The sequence below is a fragment of the Pan paniscus genome, chromosome 18 (assembly GCF_029289425.2).
Source record: "Pan paniscus chromosome 18, NHGRI_mPanPan1-v2.0_pri, whole genome shotgun sequence".
NCBI lineage: Eukaryota > Metazoa > Chordata > Mammalia > Primates > Hominidae > Pan > Pan paniscus.
In genome coordinates this window covers 83,667,492-83,682,690 of record NC_073267.2, presented here as the reverse complement: position 1 = coordinate 83,682,690, position 15,199 = coordinate 83,667,492, and the positions used below count along the sequence as shown (strand labels likewise).

General features: G+C 50.4%; 1 protein-coding gene across 1 annotated transcript in view; it reads right to left on the bottom strand.

Annotated features, from left to right (window-relative positions):
- Positions 1-294: 294 nt before the first annotated feature.
- Positions 295-15,199, bottom strand: part of COG4 (component of oligomeric golgi complex 4) — a 42,614-nt gene continuing 27,709 nt past the window's right edge. Inside the window, exons 13-19 of the mRNA XM_003829473.5 lie at positions 10,314-10,376; positions 3,836-3,952; positions 2,455-2,547; positions 1,817-1,900; positions 1,489-1,590; positions 1,085-1,213; positions 295-870 (exon numbers count right to left, since the gene is read on the bottom strand). Coding sequence (XP_003829521.1) covers positions 736-870; positions 1,085-1,213; positions 1,489-1,590; positions 1,817-1,900; positions 2,455-2,547; positions 3,836-3,952; positions 10,314-10,376 — 723 coding nt within the window. The 3' untranslated portion in view covers positions 295-735. The remainder of the gene's footprint in view (positions 871-1,084; positions 1,214-1,488; positions 1,591-1,816; positions 1,901-2,454; positions 2,548-3,835; positions 3,953-10,313; positions 10,377-15,199) is intronic.

The following is a 15,199-nucleotide window of genomic DNA, read 5'->3' as shown; positions in this document are numbered from 1 at the left end:
GGTGGTCCTCGTAAAGTCACTTTTGCTCCTGCTGGGAGCAGTTCCCACTTCTCTACACCATGGGGAACTGGCCCTGGGGTGATCCAGCTTGTGGTGCTGGGGGCCCAAGAGGGGCACAAGGGTCTGGGACTGGATGGGGGCTCCTGCCATCATGTGGGCCCCGGGCACAGCTGTGTGCTGCACTGTGTGTGGGAGCAGGCTGAGGTCTTGGGTTTTACCTTCCTATTTCAGTGCAACTGATAGACCTGCCCTGCCCCATAGCATCTGGCCCTCCCTGGTAACAGCACACTGGCATCTCTCCAAGGAGTAGCTTTATTCAGGGATCATAAACATCACAGCCTCTCCTCAAAGTCAAGCCTAACTGCTAGGTCCCCAGATGTACCCAAGTTGTCTAGGGCTGGCAGGGGTAGCTTGTTTGCTGTAGTGTTTGAGGGCAAGAGACTGACCATCCATGCAGAAAGCTGGCCTGGGCTGCTCGCTGCCTGCCGTGGCTTTCCTACCTCATTAGGAGCCCGCTTCTCTCGGTGGGGAGATGCTGCCCCCAGAGCATCACCTGGCCAGGTCTGAGGGCAGAGCATGGAGTGGGTCCAGATTTTGTTTCTCTGCTGCCAGCCGTAGAAAGGTCTGGGCTGTCAGATCTCCCCCAAGCCAGACAGCCTCGCTCAGCTCCTTGGCTGGGGCCCCTTAGGGAACAGGCCTGGAAGTGTGATGAGCCAGGTGTGCTCATCCAGGCAGCTACAGGCGCAGCCTCTTGATATCTTCACTGCGGAAGTCTATCCGCAGGGCCAGCACCTGGCGCACTTCAGCAGGGGTGAGGCGCCACGTCAACGGGCCGGAATTGGGTCCCCAGTAATCGAGGATCTCGGTCACCTGTGGGGAAGGACATAGAGACCAGTCAGCAAGGTGGGGTTATTCTGAAAGAGGGCTCTGGCCTCTACCAGGGGCAGAGCAGGGGCACCCGGGAAGGGGAAGGTGTCCTATAGAGCTGGCTGCTGGCAGACATGGTTTAGAGGGAAGTGGCGGGGATCCATCTTTGCCTCTTTCAGTCACCCCTCCCTGGCTGGGCCAAGGGTGCCCCACCTACCCGCTCCAGATTGAGGATGGTGGCCATCTGGGAGAGCCGGGCAAACTTGTCTCGGATGGTCCAGGTGGTCACCGTGGTAAGGTAGGCAATGAGTGACCTCAGCTCCTTGTCAAACTGCAGACCACCCAGCTGCAGGAGAACCCAAGCCCAGTCACTACTTAGGCCTGGCCAAGCAGAACTGGCCTCCAGTTGCCCCCAGAGCTGGGTGGCAAGGCCCGCCAGGCCTCAGGTGGTGCCCTGTGGCTTGTTTGCTCTACAGCTTCAGAAGCCAGAGCAGGACTGGACCCAGACATGCAGGGCCTGTGGGCAGCAGACAGAGGGGATGCAAGTCCTTGGGGGGTGGCATGACATGTCTTCCTCAGAGGAGAAACGAGAGCCGCAGACCCATGACCCCTTTACCTTACCCGGTTAAAGGTGGATTTCAGCACCACTTTCTCCAACTCGACGGCAACAAGGCTAGTCATGAGGCCGGTTAGGCTGTCGTAGATGACCGGGGACAGGCTGGCCTGCACACAGAGGGTTGACATCAGCCAAGCCCCACCTAACTCCTCTGCCTCTATGCTGGAGTCTTAGGTGGTGAGGATAGTAGCGTGAGGCCACGGGGGAGTTTCTATAGGTGAGGGTTGGAAGGGCTTTCAGGGTCCCCAGAAGGAATGTGATGAGACCCTGCAGGCTGCTGGTTTGGGCTGAGGTGGGTAATTCCCTAAGTGGATCCCTAGGGCCCCTGCTCACCTTGAACTCTGCCATTTGCTGCTCCAGGTTAAGGATGAACTGTTGTACCCAAGGGTCGTTGGCCTCATAGTCATTGAATTCTTCCTGTTGTCAGGAAGCAGGGCTGGTCACCATGGGCCTCATAAGAAGTACCATTCACTGCCACCCACCTCTATCCCTCTAAGAAAATAATGTAAAACATTCTTCCTTCCCTGTGCCTTCTGACTCATCTAGTTTAAAACCAGCTCAGACACCCAGGCTGGCAGAAACTGACCAGCAAACAGCCCAGGGCTGTAGCAGTGGCCCACATAACATGGTAAAGTTCCTGGCATTTTATTCCTTCTTGGATCTCTTGTTCTACAGGAATGAAATCACTAGGCCAGGATGAAAAAAAACGCTTCTAAGTCTATCATAGGCGGGGCAAAAAGAGCTCCAATAAGGGAATAAGTTAGGTCAAGGCAAACTCCATGTCTTTCTGACCCCTTCTGACTAGGGACAAACTGTTTCCTGGGAGGAACCTAGTCTTCATGGGTCAGGGTGGGGGAAGTGGGCCTGGGAAGCATGGAAGGTCTAGTCTGTTCAGATGGCTCTGCTCCCTCTAGCTGGGGCTAGGGATGAGGGGTCATCGGGGCTTGATGGCTGCCTGTGGCCAGGCTAACCTCCTCGATGTTGTGGGAGACGGAGAAAAAGCTGTTGATCCAAGGCTGCACCTGTGGCTTGATGGCTGTGCTGTTGAGCTCCGTCAGCCCTTCCTGCACAAGGACAAGGTGGAGACATGTGACACAGAAGGCACGCCTCATCCCTTCCCTCTCTCTTCTCCCCATCCCTTCCCTCTATCCTCTCCCCATCCCTTTCCTCTCTTCTCCCCATCCCTTCTTTCTCTCCTCTCCCCATCCCTTCCTTCTCTCCTCTCCCCATTTCTTCCTTCTCTCCTCTCCCCACCCCTTCCCTCTCCTCTCCCCACCCCTTCCCTCTCCTCTCCCCACTCCTTCCCTCTCTTCTCCCCACCCCATCCCTCTCTTCTCCCCACCCCATCCCTCTTTTCTCCCTACCCCTTCCCTCTCTCCTCTCCCCACCCCATCCCTCTCTTCTCCCCACCCCATCCCTCTTTTCTCCCTACCCCTTCCCTCTCTCCTCTCCCCAACCCATCCCTCTCTCCTCTCCCCACCACATCCCTCTCTCGTCTCCCCACCCCTTCCCTCTCTCCTCTCCCCACCCCATCCCTCTCTCCTCTCCCCACCACATCCCTCTCTCGTCTCCCCACCCCTTCCCTCTCTCCTCTCCCCACCCCTCTCTCATCTCCCCACCCCTTCCCTCTCTCCTCTCCCCACCCCATCCCTCTCTCATCTCCCCACCCCTTCCCTCTCTCCTCTCCCCACCGCATCCCCTTCTCCTCTCCCCATCCCTTCCTTCTCTCCTCTCCCCACCCCATCCCCTTCTCCTCTCCCCATCCCTTCCTTCTCTCCTCTCCCCACCCCATCCTCCTCTCCTCTCCCCATCCCTTCCCTCTCTCCTCTCCCCATCCCTTGACTGCAGGGCGTTCTTCCAGCCCTGAGGCTTTCTGCAGGCCCTGTTGGAGGTTATAACAGAGCTAGTGCTAATGAAAGGAGGAGCCAGGAACATGCCCCTTTCCAGATCTCAGCTGATTCAGGTCCAGGGTAACGATGAGGCCTTGAGACTGTTCTGATAAACTCTCACAAGAGATTTCAGAATGCCCGATGTTAGGCAGCACCTGCGGCTAGGTCAGAACAACCATGTGGCTCCACTTCCTCTGAGCATCTTCTGAGAGCTCTTGTCATTGTGGGGCCAAGTGCAAAGTCTAGAGCACCAGATGTTGGCTTGTCAGTGTGACAACTTCACTGCTGAGAAACCAACAGGGCCTTCAGTCTCAAGGGACCTGCACAACTCCAGGCTCCAGGGCTTGCGTGCTGCTCCCTCACCCGTCCTCCTGGCTTCCTTGCACACGATGAGCCAGCTAACAATCTTCTCAGAGCAACACACAGGCACAGGATTCAGTCAGCAGTTGAACCTGGGGCTTACCTGCAAGAGGTCTCGGAATTTGTTGGACACGGCGGCCAAGTCAGAAAGGCAGCTGTCAAACTTGGCCTGGGCCTGCTCCCCTCCAATGCCCTGGCTGAAGAGCTTGGTGCAGTCACTCTAGGGGAGAACACTGCTGTAAGACCACCGAGCACGCGTGGGCCATGGGAGTGTGAGGAGCCACCAGCCAGTTCTACTCCTCCAGCCAGCTATGGCCTGTCAAGAGCCCGGATGGGTTTCAGAAAACCTGGATTCTATCCTGGTGGTTATCCACTTGGCTCCCACTTCCCCCTCTGTAATATGGGGGTACCAATGTCGGGGAAGTGAGTAAGAAACAGAAATACCAGAAAGTTTTTCCTGTCTTTAGAGTCAGACATTCCTAGGTTCAAGTCCTGGCTCAGTCATGTATTAGTTGAGTGACCCTGGGCAAATGATTTAAAGTTTCTGAGCTTCAATTTTCCTGTCTATAAAATGGGAACACCAATTCCTGCTCCTCATGTATGAGATGAAGCACAACGTGCCTAGCTCAGTGCCTGGCACAGGAGACACTAGCTATTATTGCTATAGTTCCTCCTTTCCCCCCCTTTTATATTTATTTACTTCTTCTTAAATTTTATTTAAATTTACCAAAAAACCACAAAAGTCAGTTTCTGCTTCTTAAATATTTTGGTATGGCTACCAAAGGGGATGGTCAAGATCATAGCTAAGGTTTAAGGGCGTACTGTATACCTGGCTTTGTTCTAAGCATTTCACTTTTACTAAAGTACCAGGCTGGGCGAGGTGGCTCATGCGGGTAATTCTAGCACTTTGGGAGGCCAAGGTGCAAGGACCACTTGCGGCCAGAGTTTAAGAACAGCAGGGAAACATAGTGAGAAGCCGTCTCCACAGAAAATTAAAGAATTAGCTGGATGTAGTGGTGCGCCCCTGCATCCCTAGCTACTCAGGAGGCTGAGGTGAGAGGATCCCTTGAGCCCAAGGGTTCAAGGTTGCAGAGAGCTATGACTGCCACTGCACTCCAGCCCGGGCAGCAGAGTGAGAACAAAGTACCTATTCTACTTAAAAACAAAACAAAATGAAAGCCAAAAAACCCCCACAACTATTGTAAGTTACTTTGACCTTCATAAAAAAAAGTATCTCCTTTATGAAATAGGTAAAATTATTATCCCCATTGTACAGATGAGGAAACTGAGGCACAGAAGTTAATAATTTATTCAAAGCCATGGCAATAAGTCAGGAAAGGCTGAGCATGGTGGCTCACTATTGTAATCCTAGGACTTTGTGAGGCCAAGGTAGGAGGATCGCTGGAGCCCAGGAGCTCAAGACCAGCCTGGGCAACAAAGTGAGACCCTGTCTCTCTCTTTTTTTTTTTTTTTTTTTGAGACAGTCTCACTCTGTCGCCCTGGCTGGAGTGCAGTGGCATGATCTCGGCTCACTGCAACCTCCACCTCCTGGGTTCAAGCGATTCTCGTGCCTCAGCCTCCCGAGTAGCTGGGACTACAGGCGCCTGCCACCACACCCAACTAATTTTTGTATTTTTAGTAGAGACAGGGTTTCACCATGTTGGCCAGGCTGGTCTCGAACTCCTGACCTCAGGTGATCCACCCGCCTCAGCCTCCCAAAGTGCTGGATTTACAGGTGTGAGCCACCGCGCCTGGCAGAGACCCTGTCTTTTAACATAGATAAATCATGGAGCTGGGACTCTAGGCCAGGTATTCTGACTCCAAAAATCCTGTTTTTTTTTTGTTTTGTTTTGTTTTTTTTGAGACAGAGTCTTGCTGTGTCACCCAGGCTGGAGTGCAACGACATGATCTTGGCTGACTGCAACCTCTGTCTCCCGGGTCCAAGTGATTCTCCCACCTCAGCCTCCAGAGTAGCTGGGATTACGGGCACCCACCATCATGCCCAGCTAATTATTGTATTTTTGTAGAGATGGGGTTTCACCATGTTGGCCAGGCTGGTCTTGAACTCCTGACTGCAGGTGATCTGCCCGCCTGAGCCTCCCAAAGTGCTGAGATTACAGGCGTGAACCACCGTGTATGGCCCAGAATGCCTGTTTCTTTTTTTCTTTTGAGACGGAGTCTTGCTCTATAACCCAGGCTGGAGTGCAGTGGCTTGATCTCGGTTCACTGCAAGCTCCGCCTCCTGGGTTCACGCCATTCTCCTGCCTCAGTCTCCCAAGTAGCTGGGACTACAGGCGCCCACCACCACGCTCTGCTAATTTTTTGTATTTTTAGTAGAGATGGGGTTTCACCATGTTAGCCAGGATGGTCTCGATCTCCTGACCTTGTGATCCGCCCACCTTGGCCTCCCAAAGTGCTAGGATTACAGGTGTGAGCCACCGCGCCCAGCCCAGAATGCCTGTTTCTAATCACCACACTACAGCGTAGGTGTAGAGACCTCTCCAGGGGGAACTGCCTGAAACTCATGTTTTGGGTTGCCAGGAGCTGCCGCATTGCTCGTAGCCTCCTTAGAAAGTTCATGCTGTTTTGGCTCCAGAGGGGAAGCAGAGTGGAAGAACTAAGAGGGACTCTTCTAGCAGACAAAGGCCCTTCACTCCCACAGTATTCCTGACACTTACTGTCTTTGAGTAGTCTTGTAACCTTCCCTGTAAGCTGAACGTCATGCCACCTGATCTGCCTATCTCAAAGGGCTGCTGATGGGGCTAAGAAAGAACATCTGTGAAATGCAAATCTAAGGGCAGCTGGGATTTATGGGAATAGGTTTTTCAGCTCTTTTACTTGGCTAATTCTACCAGCTCACTTATGAATTTCTAATATTTCCCCAAATTTTACTTCCAAAACCCAACAGACTCATGTTAAGGATGAGGTCAGAAATAGTCTAAAGTGCCATGACTTACAAACAATGATGTCGGCCGGGCGCCGTGGCTCACGCCACGGCCCAGCACTTTGGGAGGCCGAGGCGGGCAGATCACGAGGTGAAGAGATCAAGACCATCCTGGCCAAAATGGTGAAACCCTGTCTCCACTAAAAAATACAAAAATTAGCTAGGTGTGGTGGCGCACACCTGTAGTCTCAGCTACTTGGGAGCTGAGGCAGGAGAATCGCTTGAATCCGGGAGGTGGAGGTTGCAGTAAGCCGAGACTGCGCCATTGCACTCCAGCCTGGGCAACAAGAGCGAAACTTCATCTCAAAAAAAAAAAAAAAGCCAGGCATGGTGGCTCACACCTGTAATCCCAGCACTATGGGACGCTGAGGTGGGCGGATCGCCTGAGGTCGGGAATTTGAGACCAGCCTAGACAGCATGGTGAAACCTCGTTTCTACTAAAAATACAAAAATCAGCTGGGCATGGTGTCAGGCGCCTGTAATCCCAGCAACTTAGGAAGCTGAGGCAGGAGAATCGCCGAGGTTGCAGTGAGCCAAGATCATGCCACTGCACTACAGCCTGGGCAACAGAGTGAGAATCGGTCTCAAAAAATAAAAATAAAAAATAAAAATAAAAAAAAGACAAGGCCAGGCAAGGTGGTTCATGCCTGTAATCCCAGCACTTTGGGATGCCAAGGCGGGTGGATCACTTGAGGCCAGGAGTTCGAGACCAGCCTGGCCAACATGGCAAAACCCCATCCCTACTAAAAATACAAAAATTAGCTGGGCGTGGTGGCAGGTGCTTATAATCCCAGCTACTCCAGAGCCTGAGGCAGGAGAATCACAGAAGTTGCAGTGAGCTGAGATCGCGCCATTGCACTCTAGCCTGGGCGACAGAGCGAGACTCCGTCTCAAAAAAAAAACCAACAATGATGACAGCCAACTTGTTGAACACATATGATGTGACAGATACTATGTTATGTTGTACAAGTGTTCACTGTGGAGGCAGGGCCCTGGCCTCACTTCTTTCCCAGAGGCTGAGTTTGGGAGTGGGGAAGAACTGGGCCCCTCATTTTCCAATAGTTCACAAAGTGATCCCTCCATGCTGTTATTTTTATTTTGTTAATTTTAAATTTATTTTTACTATTTTTACTTTTTTTTTTCTGTTTTTTTGAGACGGAGTCTTACTCTGTTGCCTAGGCTGGAGTGCAGGTGCAAGATCTCGGCTTGCTGCAACCTCTGCCTCCCAGGTTCAAGCGATTCTCCTGTCTCAGCTTCCTGAGTAGCCAGGATTACAGGTGTGCACCACCACAACCGGCTAATTTTTGTATTTTTAGTAGAGATGGGGTTTCACTATGTTTGCCAGGCTGGTCTCAAACTCCTGACCTCAGGTAATCCACCCGCCTTGGCATCCCAAAGTGCTGGGGTTATAGGTGTGAGCCACCACACCTGGCTATTATTTTTACCTTTTTTTTTCTTTTGAGATGGAGTCTTGCTCTGTTGCCCAGGCTAGAGTGAAGTGGCGTGATCTTGACTCACTGCAACCTCCGCCTCCTGGGTTCAAGCAATTCTCCTGCCTCAGCCTCCTGAGTAGCTGGTATTACAGGCGCCCGCCACCATGCCCAGCTAATTTTTGTATTTTTAGTAGAGACAGGACTTCACCATCTTGGCCAGGCTTGAATGCCTGATCTTGTGATCCACCTGCCTTGGCCTCCCAAAGTGCTGGGATTATAGGCGTGAGCCACTGCGCCCAGCCTATTATTACTTTTTAAGTGATGGGGTCTCATTATGTTGCCCAGGCTGGCCTCGAACTCCTGGCCTCAAGCAATCCTCCTGACTCAGGGTCCCAAGTAGCTGAGACTACAGGCACGAGCCACCCAGCTATTGTTATTTTGAGATGGAGTTTCGCTCTTGTTGCCCAGGCTGGAGTGCAGTGACGCAATCTCAGCTCACTGCAACCTCCACCTCCGGGGTTCAAACAATTCTCCTGCCTCAGCCTCCCGAGTAGCTGGGATTATGGGCACATGTCACCACACCCAGCTAATTTTTTTTTGTATTTTTAGTAGAGACAGGGTTTCATCATGTTGGCCAGACTGGTCTCGAATTCCTGACCTCAGGTGATCCACCTGCCTCGGCCTCCCAAAGTGCTGGGATTATAGGCATGAGCCACCACACCCGGCCCAGCTACTGTTATTTTTAACTGTTAATACAACTAATAAGTACCACTGCATGCCTCTCATGTACTAAGTGGTTCATATTACCACATTCCTCTCATAACAGTCATGTGGCACAGAGGTCATTATCCCTGCTTTATGAATGACAAGACTGAGGTTACAGAACTTTTGCCTAAGGTCACACAGCTGGGCAGTGGTCAAGTGAAGATTTGAACTTGGGGTATCTGGCTTCAAAGCCCAAGCAATTTCCACTATACTCTGCTGCCTTCCTCTAAAAATAACAGCTACTAGCTTTGTATAGGATTAGGAAAACCTTATCTTAATCTCCTACATTTATACAGGGATTTGTCATTTTTATAAGGTGCTTTTGATCCTGATTTTTTTTTTTTTTTTTTGAGACAGAATCTCCCTCTGTCGCCCAGGCTGGAGTGCAGTGGCGTGATCTCGGCTCACTGCAACCTCTGCCTCCCGGGTTCAAGCAGTTCTCTGCCTCAGCTCCCGAGTAGCTGGGATTACAGGCGCCTGCCACCATGGCTGGCTCATTTTTTGTATTTTTAGTAGAGATGGGGTTTCACCATCTTGCCAGGCTGGTCTTGAAGTCCTGACCTCATGATCCACCCGCCTCAGCCTCCCAAAGTGTTAGGATTACAGGCATGAGCCACCTCACCCGGCCTTGATCCTGATTAAAAAAAAAAAAAGTTTTTTTTTTTTTGTAGAGATGAGGTCTCACCATATTGCCCAGGCTGGTCTCAAACTCCTGGCCTCAAGTAATCCTCCTGCCTTGGCCTCCCAAAATGTTGAGCTTACAGGTATGAGCCACTTGGCCTCAATCCTGTTTTTTCATTAGGCTACCCAAGAAACACAAGCTAGGGCTGGATGGAGCTATGCATCTCATTTCGTAGATGAGAGGACTGAGGCTCAGAGGGCTAAGGGACTTGTCCAAGGCCACACGCCAACTATGTGCTGGAAGATCTAATTTGTGTGTTATTTTGAGATAGAGTCTGCTCTGTCGCCCAGGCTGGAGTGCAGTGGCACCATCTCAGCTCACTGCAACCTCTGCCTCCCGGGTTCAAGTGATTCTCCTGCCTCAGTTTCCCAAGCAGCTGGGATTACAGGTGTCTGCCACCATGCCCAGCTAATTTTTGTATTTTTAGTAGAGATGGGGTTTCGCCATGTTGGCTAGGCTGGTCTCGAACTCCTGACCTCAAGTGATCCACCCGCCTTGGCCTCCGAAAGTGCTGGGATTACAGGAATGAGCCACCGTGCCTTGCCTGGAAGATCTAATTTGAATTCTGATCTTCCAACTCCTGAGCTTTTCCCCCTGGTCCAAGGATACCTTGCTATCATGTCAGTCACCAAAGAATCCCCTCAAGTGTGGCTCAATGTCACCAAGATAAGTGTCTTCACCATGATGTTTGTATAGGGCTCTATCTCAACATGGGAAAAGATGGCTGCTGACCACTGATAGGCAATTTCCCTCATACCTCCAGTGTCTTCTTCAGAGTGGAGATGTTTTCACTGCAGACTTCCACGTTGTTCAGAGTCACCTGGGAGATGAGGAAGGAAGAACGTGACTTCCTGCTGACTGTGCCTGCCACCCACTCCAATGCCAGACTGGCTGACAGCTGTGCTCCATGAAGCTCAGAGAAGGGCTGGCTGGAGTTCAGACTTGCGCTAATGAAAACCCACACTGCTACATCTGAGCAGGACGCTCAGATCTTGGATTGGGCAGAATGGGGAAGCAGGCTCACCCTTTCTTCTGTGCCTGATGACAGGGAGCCTAAAGCTATCAGGACCTCAGAGGTAGTGAGCTCAGGTTTCAGGTCTTCTTTTTTTGTTTGTTTGTTTTTTGTTTTTTTGAGACGGAGTCTGGCTCTGTCACCCAGGCTGGACTGCAAGCTCTGCCTCCCGGGTTCATGCCATTCTCCTGCCTCAGCCACCCGAGTAGCTGGGACAACAGGCGCCCGCCACTACGCCAGGCTAATTTTTTGTATTTTTAGTAGAGACGGGGTTTCACCATGTTAGCCAGGATGGTCTTGATCTCCTGACCTCGTGATCTGCCCACCTTGGCCTCCCAAAGTGCTGGGATTACAGGCGTGAGCCACTGCACCCGGCGAGGTTTCAGGTCTTCTTGTACTGTGTTACCTACAGAGCAGAAATGACTCAGGCATACAGGTCCGGGATAAGTTCTGAGGCTCCAAACGGTCAAGCCCCAGGTCAGTGATACAAAGCCTGACATTCATTAAAGAAAAGCTTCCAGAGAGCCTGCCACCTCTGAGGTATTTTCTCATTCTTTATCTCATGGAGTCTGCTAAATACCCCCATAGAACATGTATTATCAAGCCCAGTGCACGGGAGGAAATGAGACTCCTCAGAAGGTAAAATGATTTGGCCAGGCACGGTGGCTCACGCCTGTAATCCCAGCACTTTGGGAGGCCAAGGCGGGTGGATCACCTGAGGTCAGGAGTTCAAGAACAGCCTGGCCAACATGGTGAAACCCTGTCTCTAATAAAAATACACACAAAAAAATTAGCCAGGCGTGGTGGTGCACACCTGTAGTCCCAGCTACCAGGAGGCTGAGGCAGGAGAATCACTTGAACCTGGGAGATGGAGGTTGCAGTGAGCTGAAATTGTGTCACTGCACTCCAGCCTGTATGACAGAGCAAGACTCTGTCTCAAAAAAAAAAAAAAAAAAAAAAAGCTGGGGCAGGGTGGCTCATGCCTGTAATCCCAGCACTTTGGGAGGCCAAAGCAGGTGGATCAAGAGGTCAGGAGTTTGAGACCAGCCTGCCCAACATGGCGAAACCCCGTCTCTACTAAAAATACAAAAAATTAGCCAGGCGTGGTGGCGGGTGCCTGTAATCCCAGCTACTCGGGAGGCTGAGGCAGGAGAATTGCTTGAACTTGGGAGGCGTAGGTTGCAGTGAGCTGAGATCACGCCACTGCACTCTAGCCTCGGTGACAAGAACAAAACTACGTCTCAAAAAAAAAAAAAAAAAAAAAAGTAAAATGATTCACGAAGGTCTGACAGCAACTGATTCAGCAAATATTTACTGAGCACCTGGATGTGCCAGGCACAGTTCTAGGCACTGAGAGAAAGAAATTAACAAAAAAGACATGGTCCACTCCTCACAGAGCTGACATTCCAGATGGGAAGCCAGATAGTAAACAAATGCATTATATAATGCCAGGAAGAATAATAAAGCAGGAAAAGGGACAGACACTCAGAGTGACAAGGCCACAAAGCTGGAGCCAGGCTTAGAATTCGGGTCTCTGAGCTTCCAGATGGATAAACAGGTGGAGGTTCCTGGACAGTGGCCACCTGGGGAGGGCATGGAAGCTCCATACCCCTTCCCCCATACTTTCCCCTATTCATCTCTTCATCTGTATCCTATATAATATCCTTTATAATAAACAAATAAACTAAAAAAATGAATTCAGGTCTCCCTACTCTGGTCCAAAGATGACTTTTTTCATAACACGACTGTCTTACAGACTAGGTGCAGAAATACCAATGATAAAAGTAGCATGGAGGCCAGGCGCAGTGGCTCATGCCTGTAATCACAGCAGTTTGGGAGGCCGATGCGGGCGGATCACCTGAGGTTGGGAGTTCGGGACTAGCCTGACCAACATGGAGAAACCGCGTCTCTACTAAAAAAAATACAAAATTAGCCAGGCGTGGTGGTGCATGCCTGTAATCCCAGCTACTTGGGAGGCTGAGGCAGAAGAATCACTTGAACCCAGGGGGCGGAGGTTGCAGCGAGCCAAGATCGCGCCATTGCACTCCAGCCCGTGCAACAACAGCAAAACTCCGTCTCAAAAAAAAAAAAAAAAGGTAGCATGGGCACGGTGGCTCACACCTGTAATCCCAGCACTTTGGGAGGCTGAGACGGGTGGATCACCTGAGGTCAGGAGTTCGAGACCATCCTGGCCAACATGGCAAAACCCCGTCTCTACTAAAAATACAAAAATTAGTCGGGTGTGGTGGCAGGTGCCTGTAATCCCAGCTACTTGGGGGGCTGAGGCAGGAGAATCGCTTGAACCTATGAGGCGGAGGTTGCAGTGAGCCAAGATCGCGCCATTGCACCCCAGCTGGAGCAACAAGAACGAAACTCCATCTCCAAAAAAAAAAGTAGCATGGGGCAAAATTATTAAGGCACTAATTGCTCTGGCCATTCAGAGGAAAGAACAAACTGTTTTGGTGTAAGGCATTCAAGGAAGGTTCCATGACAGGGTTGGTAGCTGAGCTGAACATAAAAGGGTAGAACATAATTCTGACAGGAGATGAAGGTGAGAACATTTCTCCACCCCCAGCAGCCTCTCTCCAGCACACTGTCCTATTTGATATTTTCTTAATAGTCCTTAGGATTTCCTGACATTCTCTGGTTTATCTATTTCTTGTCTGCATGGATCTAGCCTGTTTTCTTCACCACTGCGTCTCTATACAGCACCGTCTACCTTTCTGCTTGATGGAAATATTCTAACTGCACTGTCTGGTATGGTAGCCCCCAGCCATGTGTGGCTATTGAGCACCTGAAGCATAGCTAGTACAACTCAGGAAGTGGATTTTTAATTTAAATGTAAATTTCAATAGCCACCTGTGGCTGGTGACTACCATGTTGGGCAGTGTAGCTCTAGAACCCAGAACAGTGCCTGATATTTAGAAGTTTCTCAATAAATATTTGTGCAATGAGTAAGAGAGTGAATGAACATATTCTGGAAAGGGGATAATATAAGCAAGTGCAGAATGGCACAAAACCCAAAAAGGTATTTGAGAAATAGCAGAGTCAGTTCACAGACACGTGCAGGGAAGTGGCAGGAGGTAGAGCTGCGAGGGGCAGAGACTGACGGGGACTTGGGTGCTCTGCTGCAGAGTTAGCCCTGTGACCTGTGGACAGTGGGCTGGCACTGAGGATTTTTAAAGCAGGTGAATGCCACATGAGCACAGCTGTGGTTCAGGAATACTCATCTAGAGGCCGTGGGAGGGAGGAAATAGAGGGCCTGGGGATCCCACTGCCTGTAAACTGGTCTGCTGGTGGCATGATGAGGAAGGCAGGGGTGAGGTAAGGAGGAGCCAGTCTTCGAGACATGAGTCAGGAGCTTCAGGATTTCAGGGTAAAAGGAGGATCTCAGAACCCCAGGGGCTGTGATTAGGAAGTCCCTCTCATCTTGCCCAGAGTGCTTCCCTTGTCGGTGTCCTGCAGCCAGTGCTGAAAGTCATGATGCTGACAGTGCTGCTTAGACCACTCTGATTGTGGACAGATAAGCCTAAAGGTCTTTCTTTAATATGCCACAACATGAGGCCTCTAATGTCACAAGTTTCCAAATAACTGTCCTGTCCTGACAGCTGAAGGATGAAGGCCATAAGTGTTTCCAAGGCATTTAAGAGCACCAAGAATAACTGTCATGAGGACTTATGGATTTGAGTTCAAATGGTATTGATTTCAAAGTTTCCCCTGTACTGACAGCCCTAGTAAGCGTGGATTCACTGGGTTTATTCCCTGCCCACAGTGCATGATGTCAGTACATTTGGAGAATTCATCTAGACAGCCAAATGAATCAAGGTGACATAAAAAATAGGCCCTGCAATGGGAGTGATGACATTTTAAATACTTGGTGTCAGGAAAACCAGAAACCTGTCACCAAGCATTTAGCATCGCCTCTCTTTTTGGTCTTATCTTCTGGGGCCTCAAACAATGAAACTGTGTTAATGGGAGGTCCTCACAGAGCGAACATGCACTGGCCGGTTTTGGAGACATGTAGTCAAGTGGTGGAAAACGGAACTGGAAAGGTGGTATGGGTTAGAGTTAGGAGGCTTAAACAAAGACATCTAGCTTTGATGTGGTAGGCAGCAAGCAGCCAATGATTATTTCTGAGCACAGAAATGAAAGTAAGTTCTGTAAAAAAAATCACAAACAAAATAAAAATTTAAGTTGGTTCATGATGTGATGCTGGTTGCTGGGCATTTTGGCAAAGTTCTCCAAAGGTAACAACTTTCACAGGCAACAGTTTTTTGGATCTGATCTTTTTTTGGCAGCAACCATGATATCCTAGATTGACAGAAACCATACACAGGGCAAATATTTTCTATGACAGGAAGAGAGTGGGGCTGCCTAAACAGCTTTCACATTGGATCTGTCTCATAACTAGTTACTATGGGTTCCTCTGCACAGGGCTTGGTAGATATTAGCAAGTTTAGGCTTCTCTCTCTGCAAGTAACAGCTCTGAACTCCTTTGGGGGTCACAGATCCTTTTAAGAATATGATAACCAGGCATGGTAGCTCATGCCTGTAATCCCAACGCTTTGGGAGGCCAAGACAGGTGGATCACTTGAGGTCAGAAGTTCAAGACCAGCCTGGCCAACATGGCG